The sequence below is a fragment of the Nomascus leucogenys genome, chromosome 18 (assembly GCF_006542625.1).
Source record: "Nomascus leucogenys isolate Asia chromosome 18, Asia_NLE_v1, whole genome shotgun sequence".
NCBI classification, from domain to species: Eukaryota; Metazoa; Chordata; class Mammalia; order Primates; family Hylobatidae; genus Nomascus; species Nomascus leucogenys.
In genome coordinates this window covers 61,562,713-61,586,018 of record NC_044398.1, presented here as the reverse complement: position 1 = coordinate 61,586,018, position 23,306 = coordinate 61,562,713, and the positions used below count along the sequence as shown (strand labels likewise).

Below are 23,306 nucleotides of genomic sequence, written 5' to 3'. Positions count from 1 at the left end.
TAGAACCAATCCCTATGGTCTATTGTTCAATGGAAGCTCAGATAGGTAAAGTGGAATGAATAGAATGAAATATTAAACATGTCTGTATAAATCAACATGAAAAGGTATTGAAGGTATTGCAAGTTACAAACTAAGTACAGTGGAGAGTTCAGTGTTAAACATTTCTCTAAACTTTATATTCATGTAGTGTTAGTTTTGCAATTATGTTTTGTTTTTACAATATAAAAACAAAATCAACACATTTCCAAATAATGTTCAAAACACATTTATTTACTAAATCACCTGACATTGACATCTAATTTCAACAAATAAAATATTTAAGAAAAAATTGTGGTATACATCGTATTTGTCTCTAGAAAAAAGTCTTATTTACAAGTTGAGGAACAAAGATATTTCTTTTAATTAAAAACACATTAATTATGCAGTGCTACCATAATAAAAGTGAATATCCCAAGAACAGCTCAAGTATCTTGTGAAGTATTAAGAGGTGAACTGTTTTTTTTTTTTTTCAATCATATTCAGAAAATCTTATGTGTTTACTCGCTTGTTGAGTCTTTGCCAGTCTAATCTTTTCAGCTTTGGTGATTAACTAAAGAGAAATAAATCAGAAATTAAAATGTATTGGATACTCAAAACACACACACACACACACACACACACACACACACACACACACACACAACTATGACTAGAAAAAATTTCACAGCTATCAGCTTGAATGGAAATTTTTTAAAAACAGCGAGAAGATGACAAATGAGATAATTATGCTGAGGTCAAATCAATTACAAATCACATCTGTTATTAAGGCTATTTCCTATTTCTTACACCCTTACATAAATTGTTGAATATTTTTAAGGAAGGCAAATGAAATTACACAGAATAAAAAAGAAAGCTGTTTAAAATGTCTAAAATATTCCAAAAGCTTCCTTGATTAAAAAAACTAAAAATATTAAACTTTGGAGTAAATGCAAATCTTTTTCTCTAAAAAATATAGATTCTAATGAGTATTCATTTAAATAGTTTTAAAGTGTTTGGTACCATATGGCCATTGGAAGGAATTCACTTTTAGATTAAACTAAAAACCTATTATTCATCATTGAGGTGAATTAAAATCCAAAGAAGTTTAGAACTCTATCATACCCATGTTGCTGTTCACAAATTTTATAAATTCTGCCTTTACCTGCTATCAGTAATTTATACAGAAAAGAATTCAAATGTTTTAAAAGCCAAAGAGAAATAAGCTTCATTCTGTCTCTAGTAGCTGTTATCTATTTTTTACCAATGTGTTCAAAATGATAGGGCATACTACAAAGATTTAGGCTAGCAAAATGAGTAGGAGACATCCCTTTTGGCAGACCTTTCCTTCATCTTCTTGATCTTTTGTGAGACATCACTAATTTAATTTGTGTTTAATATATTATTTTAGTTTAGTTTTTTTATGAGACAGAGTCTCGCTCTGTTGCCCAGGCTGTAGTGCAGTGGCGCCATCTTGGCTCACTGCAACCTCCACCTCCTAGGTTCAAGCGATTCTCTTGCCTCAGCCTCCCGAATAGCTGGGATTACATATGCGTGCCAGCTGGCTAATTTTTGTATTTTTAGTACAGACAGGGTTTCAACATGTTGGCCAGGCTGGTCTCCAACTCCTGACCTCAAGTGATCCACCAGCCTCAGCCTCCTAAAGTGCTGGGATTATAGGTATGAGCCACTGCGCCTGGCCCCATAACGTGAATATTAAGCGCCAGAATTTTTTTACTTTTACTCAATTATGGGCCAAATACAATACTGCTGTAGAAATATTGGGCTGTCAGGTCAGTAAGGTATTTATGTAACCTTTTGGCAGATTCACTGATGTTCTACTAGTTTTTTTTCTAAGCAATTTCCATTAATTACTAAGATGCTCCTAGTACTCCAACTACACTGGTCTTCTAGTCCCTAACAGCATTCCCTTCCGGTCTCTGCATTTTCTTTGCTTCTGCCTGAAAAGCTGTACTTCTAAACTTTACTGGGGGCTTACTCACTCACTTCCCTAAGGGTCTTGGCTGTAACATAACCTTTGCAGAAGAGTTTTCCAGACAACCTCAGCTGTTACAATGCTCTCCTGCAATACACTGTTTTATTTTTCTGTCTAGCACTGGTCATCACCTAAACTATATCGTTTATCTGTTAGCTTCATGAAAGTAGAGGACTTTGTGATTCATGGCTTTACCCCAGGTTCCAAGAATGGTGGCTAACACAAGGCACTCAAAAATCATTGGCTGAATTAACTAGCAAACAAGTTGGCGAAACTAATTATGGTCTACTCCTTTTTTCCAACAAGCTTTGCACAGTACTTACTTTGTGTGTTAACCTCCGTTTCATTTCACAACAAGAGTCAACTTGCTACTTCCATAGCTACTTAACAAATTGTGTTAACGACAATCCTGACGTCATAACCGAGTTGTGTTCCAACTCAATTTAAAAAACTTCCTAGTCAAAGATGAGCTCTAAATTTTTAAAATGAAAAATAAATGATTTATTCCTACTTTTAAAAATATATAAAATCTAAATGAAATTTCACACCAATTAGAAGGGTATTACTTAACAAAGTGACTTCACTTCAGTTACCAGTTCTGGATTAGTGATTTTAACATTTGAATAATCTCAAACAGGCTTTGAAATTAACACCTCATATCCCTGAAAGAATCCTTGGAAAGCACAGGAGGCTTCCCCACCACAGCAAGTTCAGTCTCCTTTCAAGGAAACAAAATTCACACCTCCCCACAAATCACGATAAATTCTGGGCAATGGTAGAAGGTTGATGAAAAACACTTGCTTTTTAAGTTATTATTATTTTTTTTTGTATAAATATGACCCCAAATCAACAAGCTTAGATTACAGGAAATAAGACTTTTAAAGTGCTCACCTAACAAAAAAGAAGTTCATCTTTTTCATTTTTCTTACACTTTTATAATATACATTTCTAAATTTTGATGACTATAGTTAATATTAGGTATTATGTACCCTACTTTGTTCCAGGCACTTTTAAAATGTACTAATCTTTACATGTATAATAATTTGTTTTAAAACTTTTTAAGAGACAGGGTCTTGCTATGTTGCCTAAGCTGGAAAGCAGTGGCTATTCCCAGGTGTGATTCCACTACTGATCAGACCAGTATCATTTTAAGTGACAGAAAAATAAAATTACTGAAAGAGGGGCTTGCTTTAAATTATTTAAGCTTGTTTATATTACCTACTATCTTAGAGAAAGAGGAATAAAGCTTATCATTGCTATAGGAAACACTATGCATAAAGTCTCTCCATCTTATCTATGGAGCCTCCTATCTTTATAAACTACATTCTAAATACATTGTGTTTTTACCATGAAGATAATCTTCCTATAATCATTTATCACCAAACTACAAGACATAGCAGCCAGAAATTGAGACTGTTAAAGTATATCACTGGTTAAAAAGAAAAAATCTAAATTAAAATTATGTATCCTTGTGAGAAAAATAATTCAATTTCACACATTTTGAAATCTAGAGAAATGACTTTTCCCCTCCCAACCTAAAACATAGTATATATACTCAGTAAATCTTCTTTAGGTAATAGCAAAACTACGATCATTTTATGACTACCTAGTACTGACTTTGGCATTAAACGTTCAAGGAAAGTTTAGTCTAAAAAAACAAAAATGAATCAATTACCTTTTCAGTGCCTCTTTTCTTTTCCCGAGGCTGATTAAGTTTTGCCTGTCTATCAACCAAAATCTTCTGCCAATACCTTTGTTCGTGATCACCTTAAAAACAAACAAAAACTCTGATGGATGAAAAGAAGAACATATCTGAAAAACCATATTCAAGGCATTACATTCTCAATAGTAGAACTAGGACAGTTTTTGAATATATTTAATGCTACTTTATACATATTACACAATAGAAAAAAAATCAGTTTCGCCAGGTGCAGTGACTCAAACCTCTAATCCCAGCACTTTGGGAGGGCGAAGAGGGAGGATCACCACAAGTCAGCCTGGCCAACATGGCAAAGCCCCGTCTCTACTAAAAATATAAAAATTGCCTGGTGCAGGGGCTCATGTCTGTAATCCCAGCACTTTGGGGGTCCAAGGCAGGCAGATCACGTGAGGTCCGGGGTTCGAGACAAGACCAGCCCGACCAACATGGAGAAACCCCGTCTCTACTAAAAATACAAAATTAGCTGGGTATGGTGGCACATGCCTGTAATCCCAGCTAACCTGGGAGGCTGAGGCAGGAGAATCACTTGAACCCGGGAGGCAGAAATTGCAGTGAGCCGAGATCGCACCACTGCACTCCAGCCTGGGCAAAAAGAGCGAAACTCTGTCTCAAAAAATAAAATAAAAATATAAAAATTAGCCAGGCGTGGTAACACACACCTGTAATCCCAGCTACTTGGGAGGCTGAGGCAGGAGAATTGCTTGAAACTGGGAGGTGGAGGTTGCGGTGAGCTGAGATCACACCGCTGCACTCCAGCCTAAGTGACAGAGCAAGACCAAAAAAAACCACAAAAAAACAAAAAACCAAAAAAACAAAAAAACTAGTTTCATTAGCCAAACTCAGAAAATATATTACCCACAATAAGGATGGTAACAAAAAAAAAAGGAAACTTCTATGAAGTTTTACCAGAAAGGATCTCGAGTTTCCAGCAGTGTTTCTTGCTAATTTCTGTATATGCATTTATTACTGCTTGAGCATCTTCAGGAGTTTTAAATCTAGCATGGCATTCTGTATCCCCTTCTAGCAAATCGACATAAAGAACTTCTGAGATTGCTGCCAAAGTATCCTGCATTGGGGTTAAGTAGAAAGACAAATAAAATTTAAAAAGTTTCACAATAATTGTAAAACTATTCCAATGGTTATGCCAGAACATATTATGTAAATAAAGCATTTTGCAGACTAATGACGAGCAAATATCCTGTATCAAACATTTCCTGTAAAGCATGTTCTTAAAAATAGATTTGAATAATATCAACTCTAGTAATTTATTTTAGTTTATTTTCTTGAAATCACATCCTTAAAATCTGCACTAGAATGGGAATATTCTATAAGGACAACAGATTTGTAGAGGAGAAAGCAGAAATAGTGTCCCTCAACCCCCAAGTCAGGAAGCATTCACATCTGGGAGTAGTATAAGGAATAAAATTAAAAAAAAAAAAAAAAAAAGGATTAAGGGAGGTTTGTTTTTACTCACCTGTAGAAAATCACTGTGACTTTAAAATATGTGTACAAATCATTCAACTTTTAATAACAACTCATGAAAAACAGTTTAACCAAACCTAAAATACTAGGTTTCCACACTGTTCAAGAGCTCTTACTTTCTGAAAAAAATACCTAAGTAACCTCTTCTAAACAAGTTGTGGTCACCCAGCAAGGAAAAGTTTTACCTACACTGCCTGCTGTGAGGGCAAATTAACCAGATTCCTGCATTCTTAATCAACTTTTTTTTTTTTCACAGCAGGTTTTACAGAGTATACAATGCATTTATGCAGGAATGTTACACTAATTCCTAATTCATCAACTTCCATTCATAAAGCTAAAGAAGTAACTGGAGATTCCTAAATGGGGGGGAAAAATCTTATTTATCTTGCCTCCCTTTCGTTTTGACCTAAAATTTCAGGACATAACTAATTTAGATTATTTTCAGACGTTGAATTTTTAGATGTTTGAATTACGGAAAGAATTGAGCAATACCTGGAAGTGTTATTTCATCATAGAATAAGAAAAGTTTATCAGTTAATAATAAAAAATATACAATAAAATCTGTGAGTTTCTAGAAGCCAGGGACTAGATCTTAACTCACCCCAACATTCAGCAAACTATCACAAAACAGGCATTTAGTAACTGTTTGCCAAATTAAAAAAAAAAAAACTGCAGAGACTTACACTTGCTAGTCTTTCCCACTTCTTTACCTAGTTAATTAGTACCAAATTTAGATACAAAGCAAGTAAAAAATTCAGTATTGTTGAAATTTGAATGTATTCAGTAGTAGTAATGAGTTTTATAACTGACTTTTGAGCATATTCAATTACTACAACTCAAAAGATATATACTAAATATCCATTATAATGTCAGGCTAATCTCTTGATTTAAAACCCTTAGAATTTAAAACCCATAGAATGACAAATTAGCCTGGTAATCACATGGGCAAGTCACAGACAGCTGTAACCACCAACACAGCTCAGTTTTTGTTTCAGCAAAATGTAAGTAACTACTAACTGGATTAATGCAGGGATTGATTTTATGATTTTGATGATCATAAATGATAAATTTGTAATTGATATAGTTACCATTTAAATAACAGAAGTTATGTAATGAGTTGATTAGAAATAACTCTGAGCAATTTTTGTATTAAATGTTTTGTGATCTGATTAATCAGAGCAGTATTTACATCCTTCAATTTTCAGCCGTCTCCTGAAATGCAAGCTGGTAACAGCAATTTGGATTTGGCCAAATCCTTCACCAACATTGCAGAGAATCAAGATTTGTTTCTTAGTGACAGCTATAGGATTGTAGGACAGTATTTCAGATAAGGAGGGCTTACAGATAAACAAACCACCACCTCAAAGGTATTCAAGTTAAAACCTGACTGATGAGTCTATGTAAAACCAAAACAACATACTAACTGATGATGAATGTCAGTATAAGAAAATACTTAAAACATGTGGTATGTTACAGAGCATTTCACACTTTTTAAAAAGAAAAGGATTCACTTAAATAGGTGACAGGCAGGGTAAGGGTAAATAAAATATGGTACTCTCACATAAAAGTATATAATTTCCCTAATAGAAAGTATTGCTTATCAGTGTGGTATAAAAGGCTATAGAAGATAGACTGTATAAAGCAAAAAAATATAAGCCTGTATGTACAGCAATTGGTAGCATAAATTATATAGAACTATGGGTTTTTTGGCACATGCATGCAAAATTTTAATAGGTTTTCAAAAATATTCTATAATTTTCTATGATTAAAATTTTAAAGATAATCAGCACATAGGTAATACAAAAAAATCAATGCCAATAAAAATAAGCAAAAGTTACAATTTTCCTATAGAGAAGGATGTTTAAACTGTGCTTACTATAAAATTGATTCAGTGAGGAATTTCAGCCTCTAGATTTTGCTTCAAAATTAAACCTAAGAGTTACCATGGAATTAAAACTGTACAGTAGTTTACCATAGAGATACAAATTCTAACTTGATTTATCTTCCATATGCAAAACATTTTCACACAGGGAAATAATAATAAGAGAAGAAAGGAACAAATACCCTAGGGGCTCAAAATCATTACCCGGACTTGTTTCCTGCCAGGTAGAGGCTCTGTGCTAATGATCTTCACAATCACTCCACTCAGGAACTGTGGTCCTGTTGCATTAACTTTCTCCTGGGTGCGACAGTCTTCCCTGTTGGCTGTTGATTAGAAAAGGAAAACAACCAGGACTAAATCTCTTACACTTAACAACAATTTAATACTTAGGAGGACTACCTTAGAATAATTCCTGAGGCAGATTTAAATAATTTAAAATGTATTTAATTTTAAAATAAACAATTAAAGGTTATATGTCATACTGCTTATTTCAAAATATCATGAATAAAATTCAGAAAGTTTTATTATTCTACATGCAAATTGTTACTGCTAGAAGAGCATTCGTAAAGCCTTTAAATTTGCCCCTTCTCCCTGAACAAAGGAACAGCAAATTCTTACTCAATAAAGTTAAAAAAAAGTTAAAAGATACTGTGTTTTAAATACATTATTATTCAAACGTGAACATTTATTTTTACAAGAAATGAGAATTTAAAATGTATCCTAATTTTGAATTTATAGGAATTTTGCTTTAACTTGTTCCTGCTTGTGGTGCATACTACAGAATGAAATTAACAGGTGAGAAAGTACAATCTTCATTCCTACAAACTTGCTCAGTCTACAAACTCTGCACTCATGTTCTTAATAACGAAAACTGTAGAGAAAACTCAGGTTATTTAAAAAATTGTTTTAAATGAGCCTTTTAAATATTCTTATCAAGAGTAAATAACATCTGGATAACTTCACAAATCAAGAATTGTTTTAATAATGAAATAGAATAATCAAGTTTTTTAAAATTAATCTTATAACAACTCAGAGATAGCATTTTCATATATAAGTACATTATAATGTTGTCAAAACTATCAGTGATCTTTACTTTTTTCATTTTTCATTCCAGTGTTTTGAGGTACTCCACTGTCTGTTTCCATTTCTGACTCTGATTTTATTTGGGATATTGTTTTTTTTAAAGAAGCCATACTAGCTTTTTGTAGCGCTAAATACTCTTTTTTCAAATCCATCCATTCGCTCCTACAAGGAAAGAAATGGTGATAACAGATGACTAAATATAAAAAGTAAATATGGAAATATCTAAATATATACATTCACAATGACTTGGAGCAACTCCTCCACCCAACTTTCCTGTTTCTTTAAACACATATTCAAAATATTTCCTAGGTTCTAAAGACATTTAGCAAATAAGCTAAGGGAGTTCCTCTTCCCCCAATATTCAGATTAAATGTTTTAAGATTTCCAATGAAATTTTTGAGTGTCTGAAGTATTTTAATTTATAAAAGTAAAATTTTAGCATTAATTCCTTAACTAGTAACATTTACTAAATTAGTCATCTCTGTGGGAAAAGTGCGAGATTAAAGATTTGTTAAACTGCTTCCAATTTCATAGATAACATTCCTTAGTATTTACTTGAATCAAAAAGAATTTCTAAGTAGAAGAAAACACCCCGTGGAAGCAATCTATTTATTTACATACTTTAACATGTAGATGCTTCTTCAAACAGAGTTCCTCCAGATAGAAACACAATGCCTTTCTTGGCTCAGTGGGAGCACTCATTGTTACCCTAATCTATGCCATCAAACAAGCAGATAGGAGATTTTCTTTTTTTTTTTTTTTTTTTTTTTTTTTTAAGAGGAAGATATCTTGTGGTAATGGTTTTAGCTGTTAACATTGACATCTGTATACTTCAAAAAAAAAAAAAAAAAAAAAAAAAAGATCCAGACCCACCCAGGATCATACATTCCCTGAGAGCTGAGACATTAAAATAACAAAAGGCCCTTGTAATGATTCTCTGAGATAAAAAGGCAAAAGGAATTCAGGAGTTAAGAATAGTATAAATAGAAGTGGCTGAAGTTCCTGCCTTTTACCCTTCTGGAGGAGAACAGGAATCTTTGGGAACTAGTTCAGGAAGGTAAAGAAATTTTTTTCTTCAAAAGGTATGCCATTTTGTTTTCTTTCTCCTCAGTCTAACTACTCTCAAGTCCAAAGAAGTTGTATGTGGATGGGCTCCCTTCAACTTTAACATGGAAGTGCTTTCTGTAACTTTAAAATAAGTAAGTGCTTCCATGTTTTAGTAGGAGTGAATCCAACTTACTACTCCGAAACATAGAGTACGCTAACCTCATTCTCGGATCCCCTTTGCTTTAACATGGGGGTACCTGCTGTGTGAAACAAAAGTAAGTGCTTCCATGTTTCAGTGGAGGTGTCTCCAAGCCACCACACCTTTTGTTACAAAATTTTTTTGTTATAGTGTTTTAAGGTTACTAAGCTTGTTAGAGGTTAAAGGATTCTAAGTTTTTCCAAGACTGGGCTCCCCACCACTTAAACGTGGATGTACTTGCTTTGAAACTAAAGAAGTAAGTGCTTCCATGTTTTGGTGATGGTAAGTCTTCCTTTTACGTTTTTATTATTTTTTTGTTGGAAAAGGACTTCATTGTATTGACCGTATCTCGTATATTTAAGCTGTTTTTAAATCTGTTAAGGGGCCCCCTCTACTTTAACATGGAGGCATTTGCTGTGACATGACAAAAATAAGTGCTTCCATGTTTGAGTGTGGTGGTTCCTACTTAATCAGCAATTGCGTTAACGCCCACACTGCAGTTCTTGGCTACAGGCCATTACTGTTGCTAATATGCAACTCTGTTGAATATAAATTGGAATTGCACTTTAGCAATGGTGATGGATTAAGCCAATGACAGAATTTAAGCCACAGACTTACTTTGATAGTACTCTTAATGGTATAACTTCTTCCCCCATTTTATGTCTCTCTTTATGTTTTTTCTTATGTTTCCTTTTTGTTTTCAAGAGAGAGCTATCTTTTAGATCTCCAGTATCCTTTTCCTCTTCAGTAGAGATTTCTATATCTTGAAATAAATAAAAAAGCACTCCGTTAAGACATGGGGCTGTGAAATGGGTGAAACAGAAGCTTAACTTAATCTAATTAAAACCTTGTAGTTTTACCTCTATTTTCCTTGGAAGCTTCTGAAGCTTCCTTAATGATGTCTTTCTGAATAATTTTCTTTACTTTTGATCGGGGAGCTAGGGATTCTGCATCTTCAGAGCTGCTTCTCTTCCTCTTCCCTGATCTGACTTCAGGTAAGCTAGATGCTTCAACTCTGTCCCGTTTTTTCTTTTTCTTTGAGGACTGCTTTTGGGGTTCAGCAGACTCAATGTCAGAGCCCTCAGATGTGGGTCTGGATCTTTTCATTTTACTGACGCTGGTGTTGCTTGTGTCCATGTTTTCTTCTTTGGCTTGGACGTTGTCTTCCTTTTTCATTCGGCCTTTCTTCTTCTTTTTCTTTTTCTTCTCTTCTGTAAAAGTGCCATCATTAGTTCATCTTACTTCAACTACATCTATTTAAATATTGAAAAATACTCACCCACAACTCTTAAGGCTGGAATGGGCTTATTTTTCACTGTTTTAGGAAATATGCCAGGTTTTCTTGGTGCTTCTTCTGGTGGGTTGTTAAGAAACTGAAATGATTGCGAAAAGTTTTTATATATTTATATATTTTAATACTTGTTGTATTTTCTTTTCTTTTTTTTTTTAGGATCTGGACCTACCTCAATTGCTTTTGCTGCTTGTTCTTTTGTTTCAAATTCCACAAATGCAAATCCCTTTGGATCTCCAGTAGACTTATAATGTGGTATACTTATATAAACAACATTGCCACATTTCCCAAAGACTCTTTCAATCCAGCTGTGATTAACATTTTTGGGAAGTAACTCCTATTATAAATTAATCGCAATATTAGAGTTTTTCACAATGTCAATAAATTTTTAACTTATATTGTTTCTGTGCCAGTTTCTGACTGGGGACCCGGGTTCTTAAAGCTTACCACATACACTGTGCGTTCATCCTCATCCTTTGGTCTTTCCCCCAGAGGCTTTTTCCTCCGGATTCTGGTGCCTTCCAAATCAAGCTTTAAAATAGTATGTTACATTAATCAAACTAATATTATTTATAATTGTAAACTATAATCATATAATAATCATTACGTTAACATTCTTTATAATTATAAACTATAAACAGTAGTTATTCTTAATTCTTTTTTCTTTTTTTTTTTTGAGACGGAGTCTTGCTCTGTGCCTCAGGCTGGAGTGCAGTGGCGCGATCTCGGCTCACTGCAAGCTCCGCCTTCCGGGTTCACGCCATTCTCCTGCCTCAGCCTCCCGAGTAGCTGGGACTACAGGTGCCCGCCAACACACCGGGCTAATTTTTTGTATTTTTAGTAGAGACGGGGTTTCACTGTGTTAGCCAGGATGGTCTCGATCTCCTGACCTCGTGATCCGCCTGCCTCGGCCTCCCAAAGTGCTGGGATTACAGGCTTGAGCCACCGCGCCCGGCCTTATTCTTAATTCTTACCTCTACAACAGCTGAACTTCTCAATGCTCTGGCAATTAACTTCCCATCAGTAGTCAATTTTTTCATTTTGTTAAAAGACACAAGTAGTGATATATCAACATCTGAAGAAAATGAAAAAGTTAATATGTTAGTGTATCAGCAGGATCAATTCAACTTGGTACAATTTAACCTGCCCCTCTGGCTTGGTGGCTCATGCCTGTAATCCTAGTACTTTGGGAGGCCAAGGCTGGTGGATGGGGGAGTTCAAGACCAGCCTGGCCAACATGGTGAAACCCCATCTCTACTAAAAATACAAAAAATTAGCTGGGTGTAGTGGCGCACGCCTGTAATCCCAGCTACTCGAGGCTGAGGTAGGAGAATCGCTTGAACCCAGGAGGCAGAGGTTGCAGTGAGCTGAGATCACTCTAGCCTGGCAGACAGAGTGAGACTCAAATGAACAAAAAAAAAAAATTGTGTGAGGGTCTAAATGGCATTGCATATTTGGCGACCTAAAATGACGCATTTTAGTGTATGTAACTGCAGATTAAGATTTGAACACAAATTATTACTTAGCAATACCCAGACATTCAAAGAGGATGCCTGGATCCCATCCTATTAGAAACAAGCACATGGTTGGCTATTTGAAATTTAGCAACTGGGGATGGTGGCTCAATGCCTCTTATCTCAATAATTTAGATGTGAAGGTAAATCTCTTGAGCTCAGGAGTTCAAGACCAGCCTGGGCAACATAGTGGGACCCCATATCTCTTAAAAATGCCAGAAAAAAAAAGCTGGCCTGCTGATGCTTGCCTGTGTTCTCAGCTACTAGGGAGGCTGATGGAGGATTGCTTGGGTGGGGCTGAGGGGGTGGAGGTGGGGGCAGAAGTTGGAGTGAGTGGACATGGAGCCACTGCATTCTTGCCTAGGGAAAAAAGATAGACCTTGCCACAAAAAATAACATTGAGCTAGGTGAAATGCACTCTCGAGTTACACACGATGAATGGTTATTGAAGCAATTAAATCCCAAAATACTTATAAGCTTTGATTTGAAATTGCTTATTTAATATAGCCTAAATTCTTACCAACAGTCTTTATTTAGAAGATTGTCATTCACTAAATAAAAATCAGAACAGATTACAAGGAACATACTTGCAGAAACGAAGATACACATTATAGAATATACTATTTTAGGCTGGGTGCAGTGGCTCAAGCCTGTAATCCCAGCATTTTGGGAAGCTGAGGTGGGGAGATCATAAGGTCAGGAGTTCGAGACCAGTCTGGCCAACACAGTAAAATCCCATCTCTACTGAAAATACAAAAATTAGCCGGGCATGGTGGTGCATGCCTGTAGTCCCACCTACTCGGGAGGCTGAGGCAGGAGAATCACTTGAACCTGGGAGGCAGAGGTTGCAGTGAGCTCAGATCACACCACTGCACTCCAGCCTGGGCAATAGAGCAAGTCTCCATCTCAAAAAAAAAAAAGGAATATACTATTTTATAAGTAAATTCAAAGGCAACCACATCTAAAAATTGGTTCCTTTACTGAAGCAAACTTACATCCATCTCTAGATTTTTCTATCTGTTCTCGAAGAAATCTATCCTTGTGAAGATTTGCATCCCCAAACCAGAAGTCCACTTGCTTAGCAATATCTGCAAGCACCTGTTTAACTCGTGACCGTTTCTTTTTTTCAACTTCTTTTTTCTTTTCAATGCTTTCTTCTTCCATTACCTTTTCCTGATTTCCACTTTCAGTTTCCATTCCTGTGAATTACATGGAAAAAGATGTAAATATTTAAATAACCACAATAGCTAATATAGTTAAATATTTAGATTAGCCTTTAATTGTCTGAGAGAATAATGGACTCACATTTGGCCGTCAGAAGACAAAGAAAATTTATTTTTATATTTAATAAATTAAAAACATAATGTACCTCCTATGTTAGGGATCATAGCTTTAGTTTCTTTGTACCTTTTAAAACACAGGGCTAGATTATCCTAGAATAATATAAAAAATTACACCTTTATCTCACTAAGCTGCACTTTTTTTTTTTTGAGACAGAGTCTCGCTGTGTCCCCCACGTTGGAGTGCAGTAGCGCGATCTCAGCTCACTGCAAGCTCCGCCTCCTGAGTTCACTCCATTCTCCTGCCTCAGCCCCCCGAGTAGCTGGGACTACAGGCACCCGCCAACACGCCCGGCTAATTTTTTGTATTTTTAGTAGAAACGGGGTTTCACCGTGTTAGCCAGGATGGTCTCGATCTCCTGACCTCGTGATCTGCCCGTCTCGGCCTCCCAAAGTGCTGGGATTATAGGCGTGAGCCACCGTGCCCGGCCTAAGCTGCACTTTTAAGTCAGTAAGTGAAAAGTGTAAGATTAAGGGACGTGGACAGTCTCCATCACAACACCCCCCCACCCAGAGAAGCTGTATTCGCTTTTTTTTTTTTTTTTTTTTTGGAGACAGTTTCCCTCTTGTTGTGCAGGCTGCAGTGCAGTGGTGCGAACTTGGCTGACTGCAACCTCCATCTCCAGGGTTCAAGCAATTCTCCTGCCTCAGCCTCCCAAGTAGCTGGGACTATAGGCACATGCCATCATGCCTGGCTAATTTTTGTATTTGTACTAAGAGACGGGGTTTCACCATGTTGGCCAGGTTTGTCTCAAACTGCTGTCCTGGTGATCCGCCCGCCTCTGCCTCCCAAAGTGCTAGGATTATAGACGTGAGCCGCCGCACCTGGCAATTTTGATTTTTAAAATGTTAATTTCTGCTTTCTAGGGGCAGAATTCAACTGGTAAGTTGTAGAAATCAGCCTATCTCTCTCTTCTCTTTCTCCTTTTCTCTTTTCTTTGAGGCAGTCTTGCTCTGTTGTGCAGGCTGGAGTGCAGTGGCATGATCTCAACTTACTGCAACCTCTGCCTCCTGGGTTCAAGCGATTCTCCCTGCCTCAGCCTCCCTAGTAGCTGGGAATACAGGCACCACTGCCATCACACCCGGCTAATTTTTGTATTTTTAGTAGAGACAGAGTTTCACCATGTTGGCCAGGCTGGTCTTGAACTCCTGACCTCCGGTGATTCGCCAGCCTCAGCCTCCCAAAGTGCTGGGATTATAGGTGTGAGCCACCGCGCCCAGCCATAAATCAGCCTTTTCAAGTGGCCTTCTCATTCCAGTGTTTATTTCTTGGGCAGCAATTTCTAACCCCCTCCTTCCTCAAGTTACTTTCAGTAACTCTTCCCCTTTGCTCTGTCAGCTCCAGCCATACAGTACTTGCACTTCCTGAAGCTAACCCAGCAATGTCTAACAGGGTCTTTTAAACCTGTTCTCTCTGAAACACATATCCCTAGAGATAACACGGCTTGCTCTCCTAATTCAAGTGTTTATTTAAATGTCACCTCAGTGCGGTCTCCTCCCACAACCATATTTAATAACGCAAATTTCTGGATACATACACAGTAACTCCCCTGCCTTATTTTTGTTCATAGCATTTATCATCTTCTAACATTACTATCACCACTGTGCAATTTATTTCTTTGTTGTTTGTCCTTCCTAGATGGTAAGATCAATGAAATCAGAGATTTTTGTTTGTTTTGTTTACTGATATATTGTCAGTCCCTGCCACAGAGTCACTTAAAAATGTGTTGAATAAATTGTGCCTAGATTTTGTTGAATGAATTGAATCATTAGTGGTATAGGAGCAAAGGATTAATATCAGGCCTGGGATAATACAGGCTGCTTGAGAGTAACCTCAGTCTCCTATAATACAGTCTTCTTGGAAACTGGAGAGACTAATGGGGAGTGTTGTACCTGTTTCCCATGTTGCACCTGGTTTGGAGCAGCTATTAGATGGCATGGAGGTCTTATGCCTATGTGACCAGAACAACAGATTGATAGGCAAAAGGGGTTAAAACTTTTATGTGTCAAAGTGTCCTAAATACACTGTGGTCCTTATCTAGGGAAGGCATACATGCCTGTTGTGGGTAAATGGGAGAAAAAAGTAGTGAATTTGGGTAATTGCTAGATATGGGTAAATGGCTTGGTGGCCTCTGGTGGGATGAAGAAGCTGCATCTACCCTATCTTTTGCCTTGTATCTTTCTTTGGTAAACAGTATTTGCATCTCTTGAGTCTGACTGCTGGTTAGAATCTCCAACTGCTACAGTGATGCTGCTGATAGTAACAGAAATAGATAATGTGTTTCAAAGTGATATCTAGTAAGAGGGTACAAAGCCCTTAATGCATTTCACCTCAAATCTCCAACTAAACACGCATTCTCATCAAACTCAACAGAAGTACATTTTGGCATTTTAGGTTTCAGTAGATCAATCAAGTACCAATTTTGAAATTATACAAGTAATGACATATTTAGGTGATGCTAGCTTAAGACATAAAACACAACTATAGGTCAGAATTAATAATAGAAAAACAATGAGGTGTCATTGAGTACCACATAACCATGTTCCTCACCTCATGCTCTTACTTCAACCCATCCTGTCAGGCTTTCCACCTCACCATTCTAGAGAAACTGCAAACAAGCTCCTCAATGAGCTCCACTGTCTACTTGACCTCTCAGCAGCAAATGCAGTTGGTAACTCCCTCCTTGAAAATATTTTTTCATATAGCTTCCAAACGGGTTTTCTTCCTTTTCAATTTCCTTTTGCAATCTCAGCTTCTCAATTTTCTTTCACCCTACCTCTCCTACTGTGCTCTACACCTTTACATGATGCCTAAATTGGACTCAGTCCTGGGCTTCCTTCTCATTTACACACTCATTCTTTCTGAGGATCCTGGCTTTAAGCTCATTGGCTTTATGCTGATGCTTTACAAATCTATCTTCTCTCATTAGCTCCCCATTCCAATATTCAACTGTCCACCTGACACCTCCACTAGTTTATCTAAAGGATATCTCAAACTTAACATGGTGAAAATAGGACTCTCAAGTGCTAACAATCCCCTCCCACCAATTTTCCCTATCTCAGAAACACCAATTATAAAATTGCTGAAAAGGCAAAAGCCCTAAAATCATTCTTAATTTCCCTTTTCCTTACACCTCATGGTCAATTCATCAGTATTTCTGTTAGCTCTAACTTTAAAATATATCCCAAATATGAATAATTCTCATTTCCTCCATCATAAGCACCTGGTCCAAGCTACTACTGCGTTGTCTGAACAACTATAAGAACTTTATTTCTAGTCTGCCTGCTTCTAATCTTCTTCCCTTATAATTGATTCTCCAGATAGAATTATCATTTAAATACGTAAAACAGATCATGCCAATTCCTTACACAAACTCCTCCAAAGGTTTCTTTTTTTTTTTTTGAGACGGAGTCTGGCTCTGTCGCCCAGGCTGGAGTGCAGTGGCGCGACCTCGGCTCACTGCAAGCTCCGCCTCCCGGGTTCAAGCCATTCTCCTGCCTCAGCCTCTCCGAGTAGCTGGGACTACAGGTGCCCGCCACCACGCCTGGCTACTTTTTTGTACTTTTAGTAGAGACGGGGTTTCACCGTGGTCTCGATCTCCTGACCTCATGATCCGCCCGCCTCGGCCTCCCAAAGTGCTGGGATTACAAGCGTGAGCCACCGCACCCGGCCTTTTTTTTTTTTTTTTTTTTTGAGATGGAGTCTCACTCTGTCACCCAGCCTGGAGTGCAGTGGCGTGATCTCGGCTCACTGCAACCTCCCCCTCCAGGGTTCAAGCAATTCTCCTGCCTTAACCTCCCAAGTAGCTGGGACTATAGGCATGTGCCACCATGCCTGGCTAATTTTTTTTTGTATTTTTAGTAGAGACGGGGTTTCATCATGTTGGCCAGGCTGGTCTTGAACTCCTGACCTCAGGTGATCTGCCCGCCTTGGCCTCCCAGAGTGCTAGGATTACAGGTGTGAGCCACCGTGCCCAGCTCAAAGGTTTCTTATCACACTCAAAATAATGTCCAAAAACCTTACTGTGGTTGACTAGACCCTATATAATCTGGCCTGGGGATCTCTCTAACTTCATCTATCACAATTCTTGCCAACAGGCTCAGTCCAAACATAACCATCATCTTTTCATTCTTTAAACATGCTAAGGCCATTCCCACTTCAGGGCCTTTGCCCTTGCTGCTCCCTTTACCTTCCTTACCATTATTTGTATAAATTACATCCTTGTTCACTTAGGTCTCTGCAAATGTCACTTCTTAGAGAGACTTAGCTCTTTCCGCTCAATCTAAAATATTCCCTCCCTGCTGACCTTAACTCTGTCCACTGCCTCAGTCACTATTTTTTATCTTTGTATCCTGTTGTCACTACCTGGAATTGTAACTTTATTTTTTATTTTTATTTTTTGAGATGGAGTCTGTTGTGCAGGCTGGACTGCAGTGGCACAATCTTGGCTTACTACAACTTCTCCCTCACAAGTTCAAGTGATTCTCCTGCCTCAGCCTCCCAAGTAGCTGGGATTACAGGCAGCTGCCACCACACCCTGCTAATTTTTGTTTTCAGTAGAGACGCGGTTTCAACATTTTGGCCAGGCTGGTCTCAAACTCCTGACCTCAAGTGATCTGCCCATTTGGGCCTCTCAAAGTGCTGAGATTACAGGTGTGAGCTACCATGCCCGGTCTGGAATTTTAATTTTATTGTCTATCTATCCCACCGGAATGTAGACACTATAAAGGCAGGAACTTTAACTTCATCAGTACCTACGTATTTGTTGAATAAAAAAAACAGATTTAAAAGTACCTGTAAAGTGTTAAGCATTTCAAATTCTTTGTTAAGGTTGTGGGATGTAAATAAAATACAAATAAGCCAGGTGCAGTGGTTCATGCCTATAATCCCAGCACTTTGGGAGGCCGAACCAGGTTTATCACTTGAGGTCAGTAGTTCAAGACCAGTCTGGCCAACAAAGTGAAACCCAGTCTCTACTAAAAATAACAAAATTATCTGGGTGTAGTGGCCCATGCCTGTAATCCCAGCTACTCGGGAGGCTGAGGCAGGAGAATCGCTTGAACCCAGGAGGCAGAGGTTGCAGTGATGCGAGATCGTACCACTGCACTCCAGTCTGGGAGACAGATTCAGTCTCCATCTCAAAAACGAACAAACACAAACGTAGGCTATGATCACTACAGCAGGCTCCACTGCTAATTTTCTGTCTTGAAAAAACTAAGTTATAAAGGGCAGACTACCTGCTCTCCAATTCATTTCCTTGTCAAAGCCCAACATCTAAGGAATAGTAGACAGAAATGTATAGGCGCAGAAAGTCACAATTTTCCCAGAAGCCAGGCTTTCCTTATCATTCTCATCTCTCAGCCCAGAGACCCTCCTTCATTCTTTCTCCTAAGGATTATTTTTGTGACTTGAAGTATTTTTTTTTTTTTTTTTTTTTTTTGAGACGGAGTCTCGTTCTTTCACCCAGGCTGGAGTGCAGTGGCACGATCTCGGCTCACTGCAGGCTCTGCCCCCCGGGGTTCACGCCATTCTCCTGCCTCAGCCTCCCGCGTAGCTGGGACTACAGGCGCCTGCCATCGCGCCCGGCTAATTTTTTGTATCTTTAGTAGAGACGGGGTTTCACCGTGTTAGCCAGGATGGTCTCGATCTCCTGACCTCGTGATCCGCCCACCTCGGCCTCCCAAAGTGCTGGGATTACAGGCGTGAGCCACCGCGCCCCGCGGCTTGAAGTATTTAGGTTCAGAATGATTTACCTCCGATTTAAACAGCAAGGAACATAAGATATAATTTAGCTTCTCTACATATTGACTGCAGAAAATCAGGAAGTTACAATACTTTTGTTAGTCTTGATCCTCAAAGTCTGTGCTTCTCAATGTCCTGTGATAACAGGTATGTGTATTGTCACTTCACACATTCCAAATCAAACTCATTGTCTTTCTTATCCACACCTGTTCTTTCTACCATCCTCAACTTATTTAAGGATGCCATATTCCACCAAGTTAACCATTCAAACTACTTATTAGCTGTGTGGATTTTGAGGAAGTTACCCTATCTCTCTGTGGTCTATAAAATATGGACAAAAATCATACCTACATAATAAGGCTGTTAGCATTAGCCAAAATAATGTAAATAAAGCACTTCAAATTGCTAAGATATAGAACACAAGTAACCATTATTCTATCCAATCTCTTGTTAAATCCTATCAGTTTTGACTTTTGAAATGGCTCTCATCTCCATCCAGTGTTTTCTACAACTACTGCTACAACTGTCACTAGAATATGCCAATAGTTTATAAACTGTTCTGTAAGTCATCCATTCTCAACAGGAGCCTATGTATAACCCATCTAAAACACAGACCTGGTTTTGTGATGCTTCTGTCAAAACTTGCAACATTAGAAATTCCTTAGCACCTTCCCATAACATAACATGCAGTTTATGAAAACATTGCTAAAAATAAAAAAAGTAACATTTGGCCAGGCGCGGTGACTCATGCTTGTAATCCCAGCACTTTGGGAGGCCAAGGCAGGGGGATCATGAGGTCAGGAGATGGAGACCATCCTGGCTAACAAGGTGAGACCCCGTCTCTACTAAAAATACAAAAAAAAAAAGAAAAAAATTAGCCGGGCATGGTGGCAGGCGCCTGTAGTTTCAGCTACTTGGGAGGCTGAGGCAGGAGAACGGTGTCAATCCGGGAGGCGGAGCTTTCAGCGACAGGGCAAGACTCCATCTCAAAAAAAAAAAAGTAACATTTAACTGGCTTTAAATGAAGAATGAAAGTGACTGGGTAACAATACCAGTAACTTTATATACATTTTTGTAAATCCTCACAATCCCACTAGGTAGCAGTTTCTTCCATTTTCTTAATACAAAAACTCAAAAAGGTTTAAGTGACTTGGCCAAAGGTAGCTAATTTGTCCCAGGTATGTTTGATCTCACATTGTCTAAATTTTGGTAGAATTTCCCGCAATTTATCACCATGGACTCTATGTTCTGACTCAGGAATTCTTAATCTGAAGTCCATGCAACTTTGGCTGGACAAGAATTCTTGTGGGCTCCATTAAATTGTAAATGATACATTTTAAAGATAAGGTAAAATCAAGACTCTTGTGCAAATATAAAATGAATACATGGTAAAGATTTAAGCACAGTCACGGGTTGCTTAACGACAATGACACATTCTGAGAAATGCATAGTCAGGTGAGTAAGTACATCATTGAATATGTAGTTATTCTATGATGTATTCACACAAACCTAGCTACTATCGCCTACTACTCACCTATAATCTTACGGGGCCACTGTCATACATGCGGTCTGTCGGTAGGTGGTGCTTGACTGTAAATAAGGGAACCAGTTAAGTGTTAAAAACCAGTACAAAGGAGAATTAAAAAAGCAGGTACACAGGCAATCAGGAACGTTGAAATTAATATTAATAAATACTGCTCAGGACAATAATTAATTGCATCTTTACTGGACAAACCTAATTTCCATGTTGCTGTAGCGAGTTACACGGTTGAGAAATAGTTCAAAGACCACGAAAGACATAGATAACCTGGAAGAGTGAGTTAGACAAGACACCAAGTCATTTGTGTGTGTTTGCTATTTAAAAGTATTTCGTAATTTCTCCTAAGGAAATTATATGCAAAATGTTTGTTTGGAGACGCAGCCTCTCTCAGCGGCCCAGGCTGCAGTGCAGTGGCGCGATCCTGGCTCACTGTAATCTCCACTTCTCGAGTTCAAGCGATTCTCCCAACCCAGCCTCTTGAGTAGCTGGGACTACAGGCGTGCACCACCACTCCCCGCTAATTTTTGCGTTTTTAGTAGAGACGAGGTTTTGCCATATTGGCCAGGCTGGTCTCGAACTCCTGACCTCAAGTGATCCGCCCGCATCGGCCTCCCAAAGTGCTGGCATTACAGGCGTGAGCCATCGTGCCCAGCCTCGCAAAATGTTTTAATTAGGTACATGCACGTTTTCCTGAGAAGCTAATCCATAACTTTAAGTTTTCAAAAGAAGTGTGCCACAACAGGTTAAGAATCATTGTTCTGGTCACTGCTTACAATTCAAGTCCCTCAACATGTAGTGGCCTGTGTCTTCTGCTTTGTCTGAATCTTCTCGTCTAAATTTCCTTATTAAATTTTCAAGGCCCAGATTAAATGGCATCTTAGTCTTTGAGATCTGCCACCACCCCGTGTCCTATCTAATTAACTGCCTCCTCATTTGTTTTCTCAAGTTTCTTTGCTAACTCACTCTGCACGCCATATCTAGCACGTGTTAGTTCCCTTCCGTAACTGGATTTTTAACTCTTTGAGGACGATGGCAGAGTCCTGCAAAAGAAGATGATAATTTTATAATATAAATCCTCACGTTCGCTATCCTCTGGCAGCCACAGCTCAGCTCCAATCTGCGAAATACGGCATTCTCTTTACTGACTACTGCTTCTCTCGCACCCGTACTTCCGCAAGGACGCCGTCAGAGGCTGGGCGCGCCCCAAACCTCCCCACGCCGGGCCCCTATGCGCCCCTACTCTCTGAAAACGGGAACTACAAGTGCTGCCGGAAGACTTTTGCGCGTGCGCATAGTTAACTAGGCCAAGGAACTGATGGGCGTGCGTGGGGGGCGGGGTAAGAAGGACGATAGATGATAGAGTGGACCGCAAGAAAAAGGACGGAGAGTTAATTAGACTTCGCCCAAGCTGTGCGACCCTATAGGCCGCTTGTAACTTACTCCGTTCGACTCCCAAAATACAGGGTCAAGTACTGCGGCCTTCAGCCCTTTCCGTCTCCGGATCCTGATAGTCTTGGTTACTCTCGCGTCATAGGATGAGCGACAATGTTTTCCGGTCCCAGTTGAGAAAGACGGGCCCGGGAGCAGTGCGCGCGCCACCTACGTCACAGGCGAGGTGGTTCCGGGAGGGCTGGGCGTCGGAGAGCGCGGCCGGCTGAGAGACTCGAAGCCAAGGAAGAATTTGATTGGCGATTTGAAAGCGGAGGTTTTTAGCTCGGACGGAGGTGGGCGGGCCAAGTTTTGGGTCCTCATCTGGTGAGGTCCCGCGTTAATGACGTCACATTCTTTCGCGGGAGAAATTCGAAAGTGGATTTTGTGCAATTTGACAGGTGAGGTGAAGTGTTTCTCGGGATTTCCTAGGAATGACTTGAGCGATTTGGGGCGAAGGGACGAAAGACTCTGCTCCGTAAGAAGAGAACCGGGAAGGATGCTGTTTGGAACCAGGATTGGGTTGGTCGCAGTCACAGCTACTCGGACTGCTTGTAGTAAGTGGTGCCTCTCCACTGTTTTTCCCAGGCCCTGCTTTGCAATTTCGAGTACGTATGAGGACCAAAGAGGGCTTTGCTGTTCGTATTTAGGACTGAGAAAGGATCAAGTCTCCATTGTCATTTGGTGACACAGGATTATGGTTATTAGAATCTTGGCAAATGAGATATGGGTTTCCTTTGTTTATTTGGACTGGATGGTTTCTTAACAATGTTGAGTTCGTGATTCCAAAACTTTGTTATCCAAACTATTTAGAGATTCAGGTTTAGGTTCAAAAAATACTCCTTGTTTAAAAACAAAAGGAAAAATATCTTGTAATTAAATGAATAATGGCTCATACTTTACTGAGAACACCGAGTTTTATGTATATATATATTGTGTCTGTACATATAGTAGCACAATGTATATGTATATATATGTGTGTATGTACGTATATCTGTGTGTATGTATGTATGTATATAATTATCA

At 38.7% G+C, this 23,306-nt stretch overlaps 2 protein-coding genes across 6 annotated transcripts in view; one reads left to right on the top strand and one right to left on the bottom strand.

Moving 5' to 3' along the window:
• Positions 1-249: 249 nt before the first annotated feature.
• Positions 250-22,567, bottom strand: LARP7 (La ribonucleoprotein 7, transcriptional regulator). 5 transcript variants are annotated; one of them, XM_030798251.1, is made up of 14 exons: positions 22,293-22,450; positions 20,847-20,902; positions 13,225-13,428; positions 11,690-11,790; positions 11,163-11,246; positions 10,888-11,052; positions 10,704-10,797; positions 10,285-10,635; positions 10,043-10,187; positions 8,189-8,340; positions 7,300-7,418; positions 4,638-4,797; positions 3,687-3,778; positions 250-589 (listed from the first exon to the last, which is right to left on the bottom strand). In XM_030798251.1, the coding sequence occupies exons 3-14, from the start codon at positions 13,424-13,426 to the stop codon at positions 509-511; spliced, it is 1,746 nt and encodes a 581-aa protein (XP_030654111.1). In that variant the 5' UTR covers positions 13,427-13,428; positions 20,847-20,902; positions 22,293-22,450; the 3' UTR covers positions 250-508. The 5 variants fall into 5 exon arrangements, with proteins under 5 accessions (XP_030654111.1, XP_030654112.1, XP_030654109.1 ...); XM_030798252.1 differs by lacking the exon at positions 22,293-22,450 and adding an exon at positions 21,933-21,974; XM_030798249.1 differs by lacking the exon at positions 20,847-20,902 and having other exon boundaries at positions 22,293-22,567.
• An 86-nt stretch (positions 22,568-22,653) lies between these two features.
• ZGRF1 (zinc finger GRF-type containing 1) overlaps positions 22,654-23,306 on the top strand; it is a 101,000-nt gene continuing 100,347 nt past the window's right edge. Inside the window, exon 1 of the mRNA XM_030798254.1 lies at positions 22,654-22,681. The gene's annotated coding sequence lies outside the window, so the exon portion shown is untranslated. The remainder of the gene's footprint in view (positions 22,682-23,306) is intronic.

Coding starts and splice junctions, on each gene's coding strand:
- LARP7 (XM_030798249.1), bottom strand. CDS start 13,426: ATGGAAACTGAAAGTGGAAATCAGGAAAAGGTAATGGAAGAAGAAAGC. Junction 11,791..13,224: donor AGAAAAATCTAGAGATGGAT/GTAAGTTTGCTT, acceptor CATTTTCTTCAG/ATGTTGATATATCACTACTT. Junction 3,779..4,637: donor GAAACTCGAGATCCTTTCTG/GTAAAACTTCAT, acceptor TTTGTTTTTAAG/GTGATCACGAACAAAGGTAT.